General features: G+C 45.6%; 1 protein-coding gene across 1 annotated transcript; it reads right to left on the bottom strand.

Annotated features, from left to right (window-relative positions):
• Positions 1 to 17,204: 17,204 nt before the first annotated feature.
• On the bottom strand, positions 17,205 to 18,129 carry LOC133904524 (uncharacterized). Its single transcript, XM_062346021.1, has 2 exons — positions 17,674 to 18,129; positions 17,205 to 17,609 (listed from the first exon to the last, which is right to left on the bottom strand). The coding sequence occupies exons 1-2, from the start codon at positions 18,127 to 18,129 to the stop codon at positions 17,205 to 17,207; spliced, it is 861 nt and encodes a 286-aa protein (XP_062202005.1).
• Positions 18,130 to 22,054: the final 3,925 nt, after the last annotated feature.

Here is a 22,054-nt window from a genome sequence, read left to right as displayed (position 1 = left end):
TTGGGATGTTCACTACACCACCTTTCTTGGGCAAACGACAGTCATGGACGATATGGCCTTCACGTCCGCAGTTGTAGTAGAGTGCACAGATATCAACACTTGGATTCCTTCCTTAACTCCTGGTAGACTATCGAGGTTGCCCTTGAGGAGGAGGATATGGTTGATGAATCATCCACATCGACTGCGGAGGAGCCGAAGTTGCAGTTTGTAGAGGAGGGGGTCTAGAACGGGGGTGTTGAAAGCCGCCACTTGTTGATGTCAATATGGCTCTCTTGCGCTTCTTTTCTTCTTGGTTGCACTTCACTATGTGTTCAATCGTGATTGCCATTCTCACTATCTTGTTGAAATCCTCAAACTCGAGAGCTGCAAGGTATTCTTGCATCTTGGTGTTGAGTCCACCGAAGAACCTCTCCTGCTTCTTCTCATCAGTCTTCACTTCATTAGTTGCATATTGGGCTAGGTAATTGAATTCCTATCCATTATCCATCACCTTCTTGCTTCCTTGCTTGAGATCAAGAAAGGCATGCCTCTTGATATCCAATACGCCTTTCAGGATATGATAGGCATGAAATGCCTCATGGAACTCCGCCCATGTAAAGTGATTGACAGCTGGGTGCATAGCTATCTGGTTGGTCCACCAGGCACCTGCCGCTCCTTGGAGTTTATGTGCAACATGGAGAGCCTTCTCTGGTCTCTGCACCGAATAAGATCGTGTTTCTACTGAATAGTGTGAAGACAATGATCCACATCCAAGGGATCATTGGCCTTGGTCAAGGTAGGAGGCTAGGTTTGAAGAAAGTCGGAGTAGTCGTGACCAGAGGGAGTAGTGTTCTAAACAAGCGCTTGGAGAAGGAGAGTTTGGTCTTTGTGGTTTTTCTCGATCCGCATCAAGACATTGGCCAAGGTCGGAGGAGGGGGTGCTGGAGGTGGCTTTTGCCCTTGAGAAACCTCCAAGATGTCATTCCCAGCTCTAGGGCGGGTCCTCATCCTGTTGTTAGACACAATTAGCAATGGTAAGGGCGAAAGAAAAGATGAACATAGACTTCAATTTAGAAAATCAACTAGGTTGGATCAAGGCATGAGATGCTCGTGAGTAGCCTTTCCACCACATTTCACATGCATCACACGATTTCAACGGCAAAATAAAGTGATCCCACATCCATGATCATCCTCATAGTAGGTTTAAATACATTACAATTAGGGCATAATATAGCTAATTAATTGTCACAAAGTTCACAAAACAGAAGCTATGCCATATTACATGTTTTTGCCTCAAACTAGCCCAGAACCACTCGTCATACTGAGGTCTAGCAAAGTCCTCAGAAAATTCATCTAAAAGATGAGCTTGAGGAGAGCCCATGTCATTGGGAGCACTTGGGTGCGTAAGATGCTACGATTCGTCTAACAACATTTCCATCATGACATCAGAACTATAAACTAAGACACATGCAATCCATTTGATGCTCTCGGACCATGACAACGGGGATGAGGTACCCTTGTGCCTAGCACCACCGGAAAGCAGTGAGAGTAAGGTGCTCTCCCATACGACATGATATGCCCTCTCCATGCAATACCTTGCATGTCGTAGTTGGTTGTAGCGCCTTCGTGTCTCCCACAGTTTAGTCTTAGTGCAGTAGTAAGATTGGTCCAATGAGCAAACCAATTCTACCATGCGGTGCTCACTTAGTGGGGTTGCATTCAGAACATCTTCAAAGTTGTTGACATTGTTGCCTCCTCGAAAGGGAAAATGGATAAATGGCCACCCACTTAATACCGCAAAGGGTGGCCATCGCCTTGTATGCCACAACTTGAATCACCGTCTCTTCTGAAGTTCCAGCTGCTTCAAAATAGTAGGGGTTGGCTCCACCTTCAATGATATGCACTCGGATGTCCACGCTCGCCAAATAATCCACCAAATCAGGTCCAATTCCTTGAGCATGCACTGTATACTCGACGCAAAGGTGAAATTTGTGCGCCAAAGCATCTCACGGAGGAGTGCTAGGAAACCTTCCACACCCTTAGCACAAGTAGCCATCACCATGGTAAAAGCAACCATCCTTAAGTAATGAAAGAAGAAGAAAAGTTAGAAATCTATTTAATTACTTACGGCATGAAGCAATAAGAGAAAACATAGCTCTAGGAGAAGGGAAGAAATAAATTAAACAAACGATCTTCATTTCAAACTTTTACTTCAATTAGTGGTTCTAAGTGGAGTTGCCAAATTTTATCTACCTTCTCGTTACGGAATCTAGGGTCACTCAGTTGAACCTTGCTCTGATTCCATGACTGTGAGAGCCGCCTAAATCGCATTTAGCTTAATCGAACATGTCGACATGATATTAAGATGAGAGCTAGCACATGCTCGATAACCGATATGCCATGTGCTAACACACATCTAAACCGCCCATCACACTAGAATTCAATTAAAAAGAATGCAATTCCAGTATTCTTGGTACATTCTTGCTAGGATCACATAAGTACTTTTACATATGTTCATGACGATAAGGAACAACAAGTGTAAAATTATATTACAACACAGTTCATCAAAAGTTATCAGAGTAAAACAACTAGTGTCAAGTTATCCTTACCTAACTCATAACCAAGACTAGAACTATATTACAACGAGATCTTTCTAGTACATCATCATCTAGATACACAACAAAAAAATATATACAATAAAATAACAAAAGCAGCCAATGATGCATTTTCCCTTAAGCATCACTGGGGTTAGTCTCGTGTCACTTGGCTTTACTCTTGCCTATCACTAACATGGGCAGACTAAAAGTAACCAAACATCGACTCGTCCTCACCAGCAACAAACACTCAACAAAAGCATCATGAGTACAAAGGTAGTCGCAAGACTTACACATATGGGTATATATATATATATTCTTGACTCGAATGATAATTCATTTGGTTGTGGCAAGGAAACTAAGCCATATTCTGACACATTTGCTTAAATGCAATTTTCATCATCTTAATGTGTATGTACCTAAGTATGAATACTTAGGTGACTCAACTGGCATGGCCCACTTTTTCCAAAATTCCTACCCATAGCTTAATGAATAACCTTATACAAGTGATCAACCCGAAGGAATCACATCGACCTTTCCCTCTCATGTTCATCAATGTTGAACATGATCATCAACTCAAGACATCACGTAACATCTACGACGAGCTATCAAGATACCAAGCATGCTCATGACTGAGAGCACGGCAAGTCGAATTATTCTTACAACCCTATAGAGGGTACATATTTATCCGCACGAAACGGGTCCATCCTTGGCCCTTGTGACAACCTTTCTCATATGTGTTGCATCAGACTGGCCCATGCCTACGCTGCCGAGGATACCTAGTTTACACCGAGGCTCTTTCCCATTGGACAGCCTAGGGTCCTTGCCGTCCCAGAATAAACTTCTCCATCTCATCATTTTTCTCAACACATCGCAGGGACACAGTTAGTCGAGGCACATAACATACGATATTTAGCTGATGTGTCCCTTGTATGGATATGTGGTAAGTATGGTAAGTGTTGAGCACATGCAAACATCGGTACTTAATCAACTTAAGCGGGGCTACGGCATCCGAGACTCCTTTCTCATTTGTCCAAACCACCTGTTGAAGTCTCATAACCAACACACTTACCACATTTACTTAACCAGCATCATACAGTTTGTAATACATGTCCTATAACTCACAAATGATGGTGACATCCACCGCTTGACTTGTACCAATACACTAATCATAGCTAAGCAGTTATTAAACGCTAGACTTAATTCTATTCATTACCCAAGGTTACAAGGATACGATAACATCAATCACAAGAAAGGTAATGCAACAATATAGGATCTACCCAGGTTACCTTCATAACTGAACTTAACTAATGCTACTAACGCATACAATAGTAGCACGTTAAAACACATGACCATTGTAAAGTAAGGGTGCAATATGATAGATGCTTGCCTTGGTTTCCTGCTGCTTCGTCCATGTACAACTCCGATTCGTTGTCGCTCTCTTCATGTACAACTCTGATTCGTTGTCTCTCTCGACTTCTTGAACTGTCAAAATGTCACTCTCTAATCAAAGGAATACACATCGAACAAATAAAGGAACAAGCAAAGATATATGCTTTATGATACATGATCGCCAACAATATGCAATGTGATATGTTATAAAAACATTTGCAAAATAATGCTAATTTATTGGGCCGGCAAAGGTTTAAACATCGCATGAGGTTACTTAAGCTCAATGGGTACTGAGTAGCCAGTGATCAAATTGATATAGGTGGTGGTTAGACCATGGGGGTTGAACAAAGAATAAATCAGTATTGAGTAGACCTGGCAATTAGATCGAGATAGGTAGCGGCAGAATGGCCCAGATGGCGGTTTGACTCCTGTTTGTGGAGTCTGACTGAAGTCTAACCGGCCAAGTCAGGTCCTAGTGGTTAGATCGGCCCAGGTGGCGATCAAACCGCTGGGCTTGGTCGACGGCACCTCGGTGAGGTTGCCGATGATGCCTTCAACCAAGAATAGTACCAAAACACTCTATAAAATTAGAAGAATGTTTTTAGGTGGTTTGGTTGACATGCACGTGGCCAAACTCGATGACCCCATGGATGAAGTCCATGGTTAGGGTGGAGCTTCGGTCTACACTAATAGGGATCGGTTTGAGCTCGGGGAGGATGGGGAAAATTGTGGGGAAAGTTTTACCTTGGTGCGGGGAAGCTTTCTAGTGGGTTTGCCTACTTCGGAGAAGTTTCAATTCGAAGATCGGGTTCCGGGGTGGTGGTTGGCCTTGAGGTGGAAGAGGACGTGGGCAAACATCTTCCAGCGAAGAACATGGTGGTAAGGAGCTCTTGGAAGCCTTCGGGGAGTTCGGGGAAGCCTTCTTCGTCGATCTCTGGTCGTTGTGGTGGTCGGGGTGGTCTTCGCTCCTCTCTCTTGGTTTTGGGTTGGAGGAAGAAATGAGTGAAGGAGAGAGTGTGAGAGTTGGTCGATTGGGCTTTAAGTGGGGCTCTGAGCTCTACCGGTCGGACCACGGGTTGGGTCCACATGTTGAAAGTTTTCTTTCTTTTTCCTATTTCTTCCTATTCTTTTTCTTATCCTTCATTAATGGTATTGGGGCTTCGTAACTATTTCTAAATAATTCCCACTCACATACATAATATATGTATGGTGGAAATGTGAGTCGGTTGTCAACATAACCTTTCAAAAAGTTTTTGAAAACGCTTAATACAAACCATAAGCATGATGTATGATGCATGTGCGTGCTTGATGACTAGGTTAGAGTTTTCGGGATATGACATTACTCCTCTCCTCGCTCATATATATATATCCTTGACCACGTGGTCTTCATTACCCACAACGCTCTTTATCTGCCAGCCTGTGGCTGCTTCATGTCCTCCAGGGAGGAGTTTTTTTTGTCTTGTATTCGGCCATGTGCGGCCGGGAATTGCTGCTTAGCCTAAGGATCAGTACTGTGAAGTCGCTTGTAGTTGCCATAGGAGAACTTCAAAAAGTAACCAGCAACATCACCTTTTGAAAGGGTCATGACATTAGTAATTTAACTCTCTAGGACCAGTGATGTCTAGCTAGCACTTTGCTGGAATTAATTATTGTTGGGTCTGATCATTGGATCACGTGCGCGACCACTCTAGATTCACAACAACGCAAGTGACCAGGTTTCTCGATCACCCGAGCGACCAAAGATGGGAGCACACCAACTAACAACCAGCTTGAGCGACCAATCATACATGCTCGACCACGACCAGTCGTACGTGCTGCTCTCAATCACGCCGATGGACCAACAACACTCAGCTACTCCTGAGTCATGTACTACTCGGCGAGAACGAACTCGCGTATCTCGACGAGAACGTCAAACAGCAGAAACTTCGATGAGAACAATAAAACAAGGCAAAAACTCTCTGGAGGAAATTTTAGACTCCATTCAACTCGTGACTTGCACGACTCTGTGTCTTGCTTACAAATTAGAGATTACAATTCATATTTGTAGCGACATGCTAACTCCGAATCCTAACACGAATCGTGCCATCCCACGATCCGACTCCGACTCAAACTCTGCACACATACAAATGATGCTATAGCCGTATACGAACTTCTTGCTTCTGCATTGTCATGAAACGTTTCCTCGAGGCCTACAACAAGGATTAAGTCCAACATACTCCCCCTTAATCTTGTCATGGGTCTAGATCACGAACTCCCAAAATATGTCACATGACCACCAGCTTCACCGCCGGTAATGCCTTCATTAGAGCGTTAGTTCGCTGCTCTTCCGTGCAGATGAAATCTACCTCAATCTTGCCTTCTTCAACACACTCATGGATGAAATGAAACTTGGTGTCAATATGTTTACTGCGACCATGAAACACTGGATTCTTCATCAAAGCAATTGTTGATTTGTTATCAACAATTTTTTTTTACTGCTTTGGGCTCTTCTCCTGTCAGCTCCCCCAACAGACTTCTAAGCCACAATGCTTGTTATGCCGTTGCCGTTGCCGCCATAAACTTAGCTTCACAGGAAGACAAAGCCACCGTTTTCTACTTCTGCGAGTTCCATGACACCAAGCTATTATTTATATAGAAAGCCATACCTCCAGTACTCTTTCTGTCATCCATGTCACCAGCTAGATCACTATCTGTGTAGCCAGTGATCACCTCTATTTCTCCTCTCTGGTATACACAATACCATAATGCACGGTGCCCTTCAAATACCAAAGAATTTGCTTCATTGCCTTGTTATGCATCACCGTGGGCTTCTCCATAAATCTGCTTTCCACCCCGATAGCAAATGAAAGGTCAGGTCTTGTATGGAGCAAATACCTTAGACAACCAATGATGCGTCGATACTTGGTTGCATCCATCGACTATCCATCTGGATCCTTATCCAGCTGCGCCTTTTGTTCAATGGGAAATTTTGTGGGTTTGCAATACAGCATACCGAATTGACCAAGAACCTTCTTCGCATATGCTATTTGCTTGATTGTAATTCGCCCATCTTCTTGTGTTACCTCAATCCCGAGATAGTAATTGAGTAATCCGAGATTGGTCATCTCGAACTCACTCATCATCTGCTGCTTGAATCCTATGATTTCCTCTGGACTTTCTCCTGTCACAGTGAGATCATCAACATATACTCCAACAATAATTCCACGTCCGCCTATTCCTCTTATGTATACGGCATGATCTTGAGCACACTTCACAAATCCAAGTTGCTTCAAGCTTCTATCAAGCTGGGTATTCTAGGCCCGTGGTGCTTGTCGGAGTCCATACAGCGCCTTGCTGAGTTTGAGCACAAGATGCTCTTTGTTCTTCGCTACAAATCCCTCTGGGTGGGTCACGTATACTTCCTCTTTGAGCTCACCATTTAAGAATGCCAATTTGACTTCTAGATGATGAACTTGCAACCTCGGTTGGCTGCAACAGCAAGGATGACGTGTACGGTGTCTAGCCTAGCCACCGGTGCAAATACTTCTTTGAAATCGATTCCTTGCCACTGCACGTAGCCCTTCGCGACCAACCTTGCCTTGTGCTTGATCACATCTCCATCTGAGCTCTAAACCCATTTGAGCCCAATTGGCTTGTGACCAGCTGGCAGTGCTGTGAGAGTCCATGTGTCATTCTTCTCTATGTACTCGATCTCCTTGGCCATAGCATCCTCCTAGACCTGTTGTCCAGTAGCCTCAAGGTAGCAAGATGGCTCCTCTGTCTCCACGAGCATGACCTCTGCTTCCAAGTCTTCATCGAGATCCACCCTTGGAGCATCTCTCATGATGTCGTCAATGTGCCTGTAGCACATAGGGCCCTCATCAATGTTGCTGCTCCCGCTTGATAGTGGTGTGGCTTTATCATCCACCGGCAATTCAGGTGCCGACAGCACCAATAGATTGGTGGGGGTTGTTGGAGAGTCGGCTGCCGTGCGTGCTGCAATGTGTCTCCTGGTCATTGGCCCTTCCGGTGTCACCTCGTCGGTCAGCGGAGTCGATGAAGGAGCTTGATCATCATGTGTCGTGGGTGTTGGCACCTGCCGGACCACCCACGAGTGGCATAGTACCATCCACCGGTGGCTCAGTGCTCATTGCCTCCTCAACATCGAAATCAGATTGCTCTCCGCCACCTGTTCTTGTACACCAGCTCCACTCCATGCTTTCATTGAATTTAACATCACGGCTTACATGAATTTTCCCGCACCTTGGATCAAAGAGACGATGCGCCTTGTAGCCGTCCTCGACACCAGGATATACCATCGGCTGCCTTCGGTTATCGAGCTTCTTCAAAAATGGCATTGTCACCTTTGCATGTGCAGTGCAGCCGAACGCACGGAGGTGCGGCAAATGCAGCTTCCTTCTGTTCCAAGCCTCAAACGGGTTGCGTTCGTCCAGCGCCTTCGTCAGTAAGCGGTTCCAGGCACATTAATGCTCTTGAGGAGGGACCTCGCCATCACCATCACGGTCCTATTCCTCCGCTCCACCATGGCGTTTTGTTGCGGTGTGTATGGCGCGGTGTGGTGCCGTTTGATACCGGCCTCCTCGCATAGCTGAGTGAACTCAGCAGAGTGGAATTCGCCGCCACGATCAGTCCTCAACATCTTGATGCATTGCCCCTGCTCGTGTTCTCGGCCTGTAACTTGAACTTTCTGAACACGAAGCAAGCTTGGTCCTTCGACTTGATCACGAACACCCACATTCACCGTGAGTAGTCATCAACAATTAACATGAAGTAACTGTTACCGACGAGAGTCAAATGTGTGATTGGCCTGCAAAGGTCAGCATGAGCAGCTCCAGTGGCCTCTCCGCCCTTAAATTTGCCGCTGCCGTGAACGGCCGCCTCGCCTGCTTTGCCAGTAAACACCCGTGACATAACTCATTCGAGTGTGTCATCGGCGGCACTCCTGCCGCCATCCCCTTGTCGACGAGCAGCTTCATAGCAATGAAGTTGACATGTCTGAGTCTCGCATGCCATAGTAATATGAACAAGGGTTCCCGATCTTCTGAAAGGTTCTGGTAACTCTCGATTTGGTGGAAACGAGACACAAGTCGATCCGGCTTCCGAACAACACGATCCGAAACCCCGCAATCGCAGCACCACGTCTCCTCTGGTTATCAACCGGCGTTGCACGGTTGACCTCGCCAAGAAGGCTAAAATCCTTGCCTGCGAATCGAAGAACACAAGCAAGAACAAGGAAGAATGCAACCAAATTGCAGATGAATGATTAATCTCACGAGTTGGGGTCTCACAAACCGACGAAACGGCGAAACTGTTCTTGACAGAATAATCTAAGCAAAACCCAACCCTAATTAGGGCGGCGGCTACTGTATATAAAGGATTAGAGTCAGCTAAGGACCCCTAGACGCGTCCCTAATGGACTCCAACACGATACATGGCTCAACGGACCAAAAACGGTGACGCAGCACCGGCGCAGATTCTGGATGCTGACTTGTTTCGACGTTTCCCGTTGACTCGGAAGGAATTTGGACCTCAAACCAACTCCATTGGTTTCCTTATGAAATTATCTTTCCAACCATATGTGAATCGTCGAAAACGGAGTCCGGATGCGTCCTGGGCGTCCGTTTTATTGCTCGCTGGTCCTGGAGGCCGAGGCTGATTCGGACTCGAGTTGGACTGGACCTCCTGCTGTTGTTGGACGTCCTAGCTGCTCCTCCACGCCTCCAAGCCTTCCTCTATGTGTTTCCTTGTCCTCTCCATGATTCCTAAACAACACATAATCATTAGGTAGTAATCTATTCTCAAAATTATATAAAGAGTTGCTTAGGAACGAGCTCACCTCTAAATTTAATTGTCGTGCGCGAGCTCTTGTGATTGGACCTTGAAAGTTCAATGGAGGATCATTGTATGTATCCGAGGGAGTGATGTCCTCATCATCCTCCCCCTCTTGAATTGGAGTTGTCCTCGACTCAAGCTCATCATCGGCTCCCAAGTAAGGTTTCAAATCTGCAATGTTAAAAGAAGGACTAACCCCGAACTCGGGTGGCAACTCAAGTTTATATGCATTATCATTTATTTTCTCAATTATCTTATAAGGACCAGCAGCTCTTGGCATTAATTTAGACTTACGCAGCTCTGGAAACCTATCTTTTCTTAAATGTAACCACACTAAATCACCCGGTTCAAGTTTGACTTCTTTCCTACCTTCACTACCAGCAATTCTATACTTTTCATTCATCTTTTCGATATTTATTTTAGTTGTTTCATGCAACTTACGAATAAAATCAGCACGTGCACTAGCATCACTATGTGTTCTTTCAGTGGTAGGTAAAGGCAAAAGATCAATAGGAGCGCGAGGGGTAAAACCATACACTACCTGAAAAGGACTTACCTTGGTGGTAGAATGTGTTGCCCGATTATAAGCAAACTCCACGTGGGGCAAACATTCTTCCCACATCTTCAAATTTTTCTTCAAAATAGCTCTCAACATGGTACCCAAAGTGCGGTTCACTACCTCCGTTTGGCCATCAGTTTGTGGGTGGCAAGTAGTAGAAAACAATAGTTTTGTACCCAACTTATTCCATAGAGTGCGCCAAAAGTGACTCAAAAATTTAGCGTCGCGATCTGAAACAATAGTAGAAGGCATACCATGCAAGCGAACAATCTCTTTGAAAAAGAGGTCAGCAATATAAACGGCATCATCACTTTTATGACAAGGTATAAAATGTGCCATCTTAGAAAAACGATCCACAACAACAAAAATGCTATCCCTCCCCCTCTTAGTCCTAGGCAATCCCAAAACAAAGTCCATCGAAATATCTGCCCAAGGAATAAAAGGAACAGGAAGAGGCATATACAAACCATGTGGATTCAAGCGAGACTTAGCCTTTTGACATGTGGTACAGCGTGCCACGAACCGCTCAACATCTCTCCTCATCTTTGGCCAAAAGAAATGTGTGGCCAACATATCCTCCGTCTTCTTAGCACCAAAATGTCCCATCAATCCTCCTCCATGTGCTTCCTGCAACAACAAAAGACGAACGGAACCAACTGGAATGCATAGACGGTTAGCTCTAAACACAAATCCATCATTGATCACAAACTTGTTCCATGTACGTCCCTCTTTACAGTCCAGCAATACATCTTTAAAATCAGGATCAAGCACATATTGTTCTTTTATTGAGTCAAGTCCAAAAATTCTATAATCAAGTTGGGACAACAAAGCATATCGTCTAGACAAAGCATCAGCAATTATATTATCCTTCCCTTTCTTGTGTTTGATAACATAAGGAAAAGATTCAATAAATTCAACCCACTTAGCATGTCTACGATTCGGATTATTTTGAGAACGAAGATACTTAAGCGATTCATGATCTGAATGTATAACAAATTCTTTAGGCCACAAATAATGACGCCACGTCTCTAAAGAACGTACAAGTGCATACAATTCCTTATCATACGTAGAGTAATTAAGAACAGGGCCATGCAATTTTTCGCTAAAGTATGCAACGGGCTTACCTTCTTGCATCAAAACACCTCCAATGCCAACTCCACTAGCATCACATTCTAGCTCAAAGGTCTTACCAAAATTTGGAAGTTGCAGCAATGGCGCGTGCGTAATCTTGTCCTTCAAAGTGTCAAAGGACTCCTCTTGTGCCTTACCCCAATGGAACACCACACCTTTCTTTGTCAACTCGTGTAAGGGGGCAGCAATGGCGCTGAAATCCTTCACGAAACGACGATAAAAACCTGCAAGTCCAAGAAAACTTCTCACCTGTTTGATGTTTTGGGGCACCGGCCAACTCTTTATGGCTTCAATTTTCATCTCATCCACCTCAATTCCCTGTGGAGTAATAACATAGCCAAGAAAAGAGACTCGATCCGTGCAAAAGATGCACTTCTCAAGGTTACCAAATAAACGTGCATCACGTAAAGCATTAAAAACAGCACGTAAGTGATCCATATGTTCATCCAAAGACTTGCTATAAATCAATATATCATCAAAGTAAACCACCACAAATCGTCCAATAAAAGCTCTTAAAACCTCATTCATCAAACGCATGAAAGTGCTAGGTGCATTAGTTAAACCAAAAGGCATTACTAACCACTCATATAATCTGAATTTAGTTTTGAAAGCTGTTTTCCATTCATCTCCAAGTTTCATTCTAATTTGGTGGTAACCACTACGCAAGTCGATCTTTGTAAAAATTACAGAGCCACACAACTCATCAAGCATATCATCAAGTCTAGGAATAGGATGGCGATATCGAATAGTAATGTTATTGATGGCTCTACAATCAACACACATACGCCAAGTACCATCTTTCTTAGGAACCAAAATCACAGGAACAGCACAAGGACTAAGGCTCTCACGTACATACCCGCGGTCCAAAAGCTCTTGGACTTGCTGCTGAATTTCCTTAGTCTCCTCGGGATTGGTTCGATACGCAGCACGATTTGGCAATGTTGCTCCCGGGATCAAATCGATTTGATGCTCTATCCCTCTCATAGGTGGCAGTCCCGGGGGTATCTCAGCTGGGAAAATATCCTCATACTCCTGCAAAAGGTTAGTGGCAGCAGGAGGTATCGAACTAATAACATCATCAAGCGAATACAAAACTCGTTTGCAAACCAAGGTGTAGCAAATATCATTATTAGAAATTTCAGCAAGGTCACTTTTTAGTGCAAGCATAACACCACCCTTCAATTTTATGCCCTCTACCTTAGAACTAGGTGTAGACTTATCCTTTTTAGGTGGGTAAAGAGAATTAGCAACTTGCTGATTTTCAGATTTAGTATCACGCAAATTAGCAGCTCGTTCTTTATCAGCTTGTACAATTTCAGCAGGGGTCATAGGAACCAAAGTAATTTTCTTTCCTTTATGCATAAAAGTATATATATTACTTCTACCATGGTGTATAGCATCATTATCAAATTCCCAAGGTCGACCCAATAAAAGTGAGCAAGCTTCCATAGGTACCACATCACAGTCAACATAATCAGCATAGGAACCAATAGAAAAAGAAACTCTGCAAGTTTGTGTTACCTTAGCTTTTCCAGCATCATTAAACCACTGAAGATTATATGGATGGGGGTGTTGGCGTGTGGTCAAGCCAAGCTTCTTGACCAAATCTGAACTCACCAAATTATTACAACTACCTCCATCGATGATGACACGTGCTCGCCGATTTTGGATGACGAAGAAAATCTGGAACAAGTTATGGCGTTGCAGCTTCTCTGGTTGTTGTACCTTTGTGCTGAGCGCCCGCTGCACAATGATGCTCCTATAGGTCGCTGTGTCATCACTGCCCAAGATTTCGTTGCTCTCCTCAACAACTGGTTCTTCTTCTTCTTCAATGTCAGAGGCGCTGATGTACCCATCTTCAGTTGCAATGTATGCCCGCTGACTTGGGCAATCCTTCTGCACATGACCGAATCCTTGGCAGCGACGACATTGAATGCCAGAGGTGCGTCCCGTTGATGCAACAGAGGAAGCACTCTTGGAAGGTCCCTGCAAAACAGAATTTTTACCTGAGCCCGAAGGTCGTGTAGTGACAGGATTTGGTGCCGTAGCTGCTTGTTGCTTGCTCGCTGGTGAGGGTGCCCTGTAAGTGGATGGTTTGGACAGCCCAAAGGATGGTCCTGTGCGCGGCGTGTATGTGGTGCTGGCCTTGTACTTGCCCTGCTGCTCACGCCCCTGCAACTCCTTCTCTGCAAGCATAGCAAACTGAAACAACTGGTTGACATTGTTAAATTCTTTATAATCAATAATATCCTGGATTTCACGTCTCAAACCCGAATAAAATCGACAAATAGAATCTTCGTTTCCCTCTACTATGCCACAACGCATCAAGCCCTTTTGAAGCTCACCATAATAATCCTGCACAGATTTATCTCCCTGTTCTAAGCGCATCAATTTCTTACGCAAGTCTCTATGATAAGATGGGGGAACAAATCTATCACGCATAGCAACCTTAAGCTCTTCCCATGTACGAGGTGTGGCACCATCTGCAGCTAAACCAGTCCACCAAATAATAGCAAAATCTTTAAACTCACTAGTGGCTTGTCTAACTCTATGTTGTTCAGGTACTTGATGGGCACTAAATTTTTGCTCTACTGTCATCTCCCAATCAAGATATCCCTCAGCATCATAATGTCCCGAAAAAGAAGGTATAGTAAATTTAACCTTAGCATAAGGATCTTCAGGAGCTCGATTATACATACCTCGATGGTGGTGGTGATGTGGAACGCCACCCATACCTGTGGTGTTAGTGCGAAGACGACGCCGTAATCTGTTTTGCAATGTCGCCGCTGGATCAACATTAACATCGTCATCATACAACTCATCACCGGTGTTGCTTCCATTCACATCTTCGTTGTGCACAGGACGGTTTTCCAAAGCATTTACCCTGTCGGTGAGCTCGGATAACCGTTTGTCCACCCGCTCAACCGCGTTTGCGAGTTTCATCTCAATTATCGCTTCAGTGACAGCCTTGATGACTGTCTCCCTCATCTCCTTCTGAGCATTGTCTACAACAGCTTGTAGCTGCTCTTGGCTGACACACTCCTTGAAGTCCTTTGGCGTTTTATCTCCTTCAACTGACATTGTGGAAACAAACACAACAACAAACAGTGAAGGTTATCCCTAATAATCGTACTACAAAGGTGGAGTGGTGCCTCTCAATCAAGATCAGCAAAGGTAGACACCTTACCAAGCTCTTACCAGGGTTCTTACCAGCAAAGCAAAGGATACCTGGAAGGCGTGCGAGCGATTGCAGGGATGCAAACCAGTGCTGTCCAGAAGAATCTGTGGGGCTTGGAAGGCTCACAAAGAGAACAAATATGTATATGTGGAACACAAATCAGAAACAGATAGTAATGCTGAATTATAGTCCCAAGTACTTGTTCTCGTTGCTGGCCTAAAGTGTTGCAAGTACCAAGTATGTGTGTTAAACAAGGTGGAGAAACAAGTATGATGGATAGCAAGAGCAACAGAAACAAAGAACTAAACAGCACACGCTAACACAGCTCACTTTGCCCTTCTCTATGTGCTCCTCTAGATATTGTTCCTCTTTTGCCCCTCTCCTTTTTTTATTTTTTTGGGCTGTCGTTGTTTTTTTGGGAAAATTCGACTTTTTCTTCTTATTTTTTTGATATTTCTTTTTCACTTAGGAGCACACAAGAGGGAACCACAGAAAATTTGAGCTTAAACAAGTGAAAGACGTGGCCTGTAGAATTTTCTGAAGTTCAGCCGTAAAATGAGAAAAATATTTGGAAATTGAAAACTCAAACTTCGGAGGCGAATTTGGGAATTCTGATTTCGCCGAACCCGGCAAAGCCAGGGACGAACGGATCCGAAACGCTGTTTCAATGCGAAAAACTCTATGACTTTTCTGAAAACGGAGTTCGTATGCGAAAGTTATGCCCGATTTGAGAAACGACTCCGAATTAGAGGACAAAACGGGAAGAAAGTGGGGAAAATATGCGACGGAGGCTAGGGTTTGATGGAAACGGTGGGGGAAAACACACGAACTGGACTCTAACACGACCTAACCAGCAACAAGACCTTGACCAGGACACAAACTCAACACGATGAACTCTGAAACTGAAATATGCAAAAGCTAAAGACGCGGAAGGGTTGTAGGACAGAAAAAAAAAACCGATATGGCAGGGGACTATGGAACGAAGGCGAAAAACACTCGAAACTAAGGGTAGATATGAACCTGACGGTATACCTGAAGCTCTGAATACCACTTAATATGAACAAGGGTTCCCGATCTTCCGAAAGGTTCTGGTAACTCTCGATTTGGTGGAAACGAGACACAAGTCGATCCGGCTTCCGAACAACACGATCCGAAACCCCGCAATCGCAGCACCACGTCTCCTCTGGTTATCAACCGGCGTTGCACGGTTGACCTCGCCAAGAAGGCTAAAATCCTTGCCTGCGAATCGAAGAACACAAGCAAGAACAAGGAAGAATGCAACCAAATTGCAGATGAATGATTAATCTCACGAGTTGGGGTCTCACAAACCGACGAAACGGCGAAACTGTTCTTGACAGAATAATCTAAGCAAAACTCAACCCTAATTAGGGCGGCGGCTACTGTATATAAAGGATTAGAGTCAGCTAAGGACCCCTAGACGCGTCCCTAATGGACTCCAACACGATACATGGCTCAACGGACCAAAAACGGTGACGCAGCACCGGCGCAGATTCTGGATGCTGACTTGTTTCGACGTTTCCCGTTGACTCGGAAGGAATTTGGACCTCAAACCAACTCCATTGGTTTCCTTATGAAATTATCTTTCCAACCATATGTGAATCGTCGAAAACGGAGTCCGGATGCGTCCTGGGCGTCCGTTTTATTGCTCGCTGGTCCTGGAGGCCGAGGCTGATTCGGACTCGAGTTGGACTGGACCTCCTGCTGTTGTTGGACGTCCTAGCTGCTCCTCCACGCCTCCAAGCCTTCCTCTATGTGTTTCCTTGTCCTCTCCATGATTCCTAAACAACACATAATCATTAGGTAGTAATCTATTCTCAAAATTATATAAAGAGTTGCTTAGGAACGAGCTCACCTCTAAATTTAATTGTCGTGCGCGAGCTCTTGTGATTGGACCTTGAAAGTTCAATGGAGGATCATTGTATGTATCCGAGGGAGTGATGTCCTCATCACATAGCCACACCGGGTCTTCAAGCCTGGTTAAGAGACACACTGGCATCGCTTGATGCAGCTCAATCTTGTAGAGGCGATTTGGAGTTCACCTCACTTTCATCACCAACCGTGCAGGGCAATTATCATACACACATAGATGTTCAACATCCATGATCACCTTGTGTCTGACTTTGGTAAGTTGTCCAAGGATGATGATATTGCTGCATAGTCTTCGAATGTAGTAGGCTTCCTGCAACAGCCACTGGCTGCCGTTCTTGCAGCTAAACACGACAGACCCTAAGCCCATGATCTGCATCGTGGAGCCATCCTCGAACTTCATCTTGCCAGTGACACCTTCGTCCAGCTCTCTGAACTTCTCTTTGTCACCGGTCATGTGATTACTGGCCCCATTGTCCAGGTACTAGACCTCAGAGCTGGAGCTTCCCTCTGTTGTGTCGCGCATTTCTGGCTTCAACTTCTCTTCATTCAATAGCATGGCTCCTTGCTGGTGCTGCTGTTCTTGTGGTGGCTCTTCTGACACCACGAGTAGCAGGGCCGGCTCGGTGTCGTCAGCACGAGTGAGATGAGTCTACTCTTCCTTCTTCTTCGGTGCCTCGCACTCGTTCACGTAGTGCCCCATCTTGTGGCAGTTGAAGCACTTGATGTGGCTCTTGTTGTGGCGAACGCCGCTCGAGCCGCTCTCCTCGTCATTGCGCAACATGCCACTGCGACCACCTCTACCACAACCTCTACCGTGTCCACGACCACCCCGGTCGTGGTTGCTACTTTCTACAGCAAGGTGGGATTTGCCCTTGTTGCTTGATGAGGAGTTGCCACCATCCTTCTTCTGCTGCGCCTGCCACTCGGCCTGAGTGAACAGAAGCTGGCTGTCACCAATGCTATTGCCACCGGATGCACATGGATGAGTACGTTCTTCAAACGCCTTAAGCCGCCCCACGGCTTCCTCGAACGACATCTTGTCGAGGTCGTAGAACTACTTGGTCCCAGCGATCACACTCAGGAATCAATCGGGCACGGTGTCGAACAGCTTTTTTGACCAAAGCAGCATTGTCGAGCGTCTCCCCTAGGTTTGCGTACCTGACGGACATGCTGTTGAGCCTTCCGGCGTACTGGTCCAGCGTCTCTCCCTCCTGCATACGCATGGCATTGAAGTCGCTCTTCAATGTCTGCAGCCACACGTTCTTGACGTGATCTGCGCCAACAAATCTTGTCTTGAGACAGTCCCAGACCTCCTTTGTAGTTTTCTTCCTAGCCACCTGCATTAGGAGATCTTCCGGGAGCGCTTGGAAGAGATGCGACCTCGCCTTCTTGTCCTTCTTCTCGTTGACGGTCTCACCGACCGCTGGCTCGACTGCATCCCAGACGCCTTGATCTTCCATCATCGCCTGCACGCGAATCACCCAGCTTCTGTAATTCGTCGTTGTCAACTGCGGGTACAGGAACAGCCCACTGCTGCTCTCCTGCGCCACCTCGCCCTGAGGTATGATCGACATCTTCACAAGCTAGTGCTGCGCACTACCAGCTCTGATACCAGATGTTGGGTCCAACCACTGGATCATGTGTGCGACCACTCCGGATTCACGACAACGCAAGCGACCAGGTTTCCCGATCACCCGAGCGACAAAAGATGGGAGCACACCAATTCACGACCACCAGTCACGACTAGCTTGAGCGACCAGTTGTATGTGCTCGACCATGACTAGTCTGGCTATCCGCTGTGTACGTGCTGCTCTCGATCATGCCGATAGACCAGCAACGCTCAGCTACTCCTGAGTCGCGTACTACTCGGCGAGAATGAACTTGCGTATCTCGACAAGAATGTCAAACAACATAAACTTCGACGAGAACAATAAAACAAGCAAAACTCTCTGGAGAAAATTTTAGATTCTATTCAACTCGTGACTTGCTTACAAATTAGAGATTATAACTCATATTTATAGCGACCTGCTAACTCCGAATCCTAAGACGAATCGTGCCATCCTACGATAAGACTTCGACTCGGACTCTGCACACATACGAACGACGCTATAGCGTATACAAACCGTATACGAACTCCTTGCTTCCACACTGTCGTGAAACGTTTCCCCAAAATCTACGACAAGGATTAAGTCCAACAATTATGTGTGTCTAGTTAGCGACGTCTTCCAATGTTTCGCTTTCGTTAGTTTGGTCGTTAATTAACTTCGAAGTGTATACGTGACAAACCGCTGGGTTCGAAACCAAAGGATGCTCACTTTGTTGTCATTTTTTTGTCTGCAGTGCATGCTTTGAGGTGGCAGAAGGAATAGCAGAGCATATTCTCATTTCGGAGCGCGTCAAGCTAGCGTGCCAGTTGCGCGCTCCGCGACCAGCTGCAAGACAACGTCGAACTTGCACTTGTGCCTGTAAAAATATGTAAAGTTGCACTGCGGTGTGTAAGTAAGGAACAGTCAGTATCTACTAAGAATTCAGAGCGTTTTGTCCTCCGAAGTTAGAGCCTACTGTCAAGTAACAAACGGGTGTGGGTGGTCGGTTAATAATAGGCTGTGTGTTTAATGTTATGTCTTTCTCTTATTTTTTTTATATCGAATCAATAATATAATAATAATTTGAGGCTATATGTATCGGAAGATACAAAAGACCGAAACTCTTTCCTTTATTAAAAAAATAGTAACAAACGGGTGGGCTTTGGGATTGCTCAGTGGAGTGGGCGGGAAGTTCATTAAAGGGTTGTGTCACCAGTCAGGCCCGTGTAGTTCAGTTCAGTTTCAGCGGTAAGCCTATCCATTTCCGTCAGAGCTATACTCCATTCTCCTTTTTTGCTAGTTCGCCTCACGCATGAAAGGTCGTGTAGCCAAGTAATCAATTCGTGGATGTTTTTACAGCCTGTACTTCAACTATTCTAGGTGGCATATATACATTAAGGGCCCGGCGAAAAAGTACAGCTAGTCTCGGCCTTTCTTTGGCCACGAAACCACCAGAGAGATCACCAAATAGTATTATATTTATGCACAAATTAGTGTTGAACAATCTTTTCTGCGGAGCTATAGTGCATCTCATACATATATCTATGTTATTAGATAGCACCATCCTTGTTTACCTGGGGCTTTTCCTCTTTAACGAGACGTCCATTTCCACAAGAGTATCGAAACTTGTTAGAGCACAGGACTCGCGATCTTCGGGATTTAGGTGTTTTTTTTTTTATCATGAACTGTTGGTATGAGCTAATAAGTGTTGTTTTCTTCCGCCGAGGCATTGGTTATACGAATGCGTGGCATGAATGCGCTAGGGCGCTTATACCGCATATGTGTACCTTTCATTTACATGCCCGGAATGTTTCCATTGCATGTGTCCGTATCGCATAATAATGTCGAAGCGTGTTCCTCACATTGTCTAATAACGTCGAAGCATTCGAGCTGTGTGCGCGAACGTTACGTAAGCGCTCCAGAGCATTTTACTCCCTGAACACGTGTATAGTGCAAATTCGGAGAAGGGTTGATATATGGAAGCATGTTATGATTGCGCCGAGTTATACACGTTGCAATCACGTGCATCTTGCAAGCGTACCCCCTTATTTACATTAATCATGAGAGTTTTCAATGTACGAGCGTGTACATTGCATAAGCAAGTCGGAACATTTACCATTCTCATGCATACGTTCCGTGAGCGCTTTGGAATATTCACCCTTCACATACATGCGTTTCATGAGCACTTTCGAGTATTTATCTTTCACATGCATAAGTTGTGTGAGCACTTCAGAATATTCATCTTTCACATGCATACATCCCATGAGCGCTCCCGAAGCATTCACTTCTCGCATGCACGCATGGCATAAGCGTGCTGACGTGTTAATTTTCCCCATGCATGTATGTTATAATGAGCCAAAGTATTTACATTCTTCACACATGAATGGCATGAGAAGTCGGGCAAAAGCCTATGGGCTAGCTTCCCGCTGAGCAGTCTAAGGACTCCTCGAAGCCACAGTCTAATGACTCGCCGCCGAAGAAAGTGTCAAAGCCTAAGGGCTCCCGATGGAGAAGTCGGGCTGAAGCCTAAGGGCCCTTGCCGAGGAGTCTAATGACTCCTCGAAGCCGCGGTCTAAGGACTCGCCGTCGAAGACGGGTTGAAGCCTAAGGGCTCTCCATGGAGAAGTAGGGCCAAAGCCTAAGGGCTCCCCACCGAGCAGTCAAAGGACTCCTTGAAGCCATAGTCCAAGGACTCATCGCCGAAGACGGGTTGAAGCCTAAGCGCTCCCCGTGGAGCACTCGGGCCGAAGCCTAAGGGCTCACCGCCAAGCAGTCTAAGGATGCCTCGAAGCCGTAGTCTAAGGACTCGCTACTAAGGATGGGCCAAATCCTAAGGGCTCTCCGTGGAGAAGTCGGGCCAAAGACTAAGGGCTCCCTACAGCGAAGACGGACTGAAACTTAAGGGCTCCCTATAGAAAGAGTCCGGGACACTTCACCCATCACTCAGAATGGAGCCCAATGACTTCATCCATGATCATCACTCTATTCAAGCTACGTCGACAACTTAACTTCACTAGGCCTCACCACTTCGGTGGTAGTCCCTCTGCACAGAGGTTTGGCTCCCATGGGTCGAGCTCCATTTCAGTGATAGTCTCTCCGTGTCGAGGTTCGGCCTCCACAAGTCAAGCTCCTCTTTTGTCCTAGTCTCTCTATGGAGGTCTAACCTCTGCAGATCAAGCTTTGCTTCAGCTACAATCTCTCTGCATTGAGGTTCAGCCTCCATGGATCAAACTTTGCTTCGAAACCACCTCATCAACAGTGAGCCATGGAAGAGGGAGTACGACTCCCTTGGCTTCATCAGGCACCACCGTCGCTACTGGATGGGAGACGGCTCTATGCCTTTAGCTTCATTGACAACCTAACTCCATCAGGCTTCATCGACATGCGGAGTACACTCAAGGGAGTAGGACTCCCTCAACTTCTTCAACCTTGACTCTGCTTTGGCTTCTTCAACATTGGAGCACACTGGAGAGAGTGCAACTGCCTCGGTTTCATTAGATGTGGCTCCATTCTACTTCATAGGCCCTGGGGTATGACTCCGCTCGATCTCATGATGCCGGAGTAAGTCGGGCCAAAGGACTTTGTCAATGGCTTTGTCGAGTAGTCCCAAGGTTGAAGAGCACACCCTTGGGAGTATGACACCTTGGCTACAGTAGGCTTCATCGTTACAGTTCTATGTCTTTGGCCTTACAGTAGCCATAGAACTTTGAGCGATGTGGCGCCCTCAACCCTATGAGGCTTCGCTCGAAGCTCCATCGGAATCACCTACGCAGTCTTTTCTCCAGGCCTTTTTTTCCCACTGGGTTTTTGGCTAGAGTTCTTAATGAGGCGCTCTAGTATCATGGATTCATAGAGTAGATGCTCTTATTCCTGAGTGGCTAAGGGTCATTTTTAGTTGCAGCTGTAGGCCCCT

Source organism: Phragmites australis, chromosome 22 (genome assembly GCF_958298935.1).
Source record: "Phragmites australis chromosome 22, lpPhrAust1.1, whole genome shotgun sequence".
NCBI classification, from domain to species: Eukaryota; Viridiplantae; Streptophyta; class Magnoliopsida; order Poales; family Poaceae; genus Phragmites; species Phragmites australis.
This window is presented reverse-complemented; position numbering and strand designations above follow the sequence as displayed.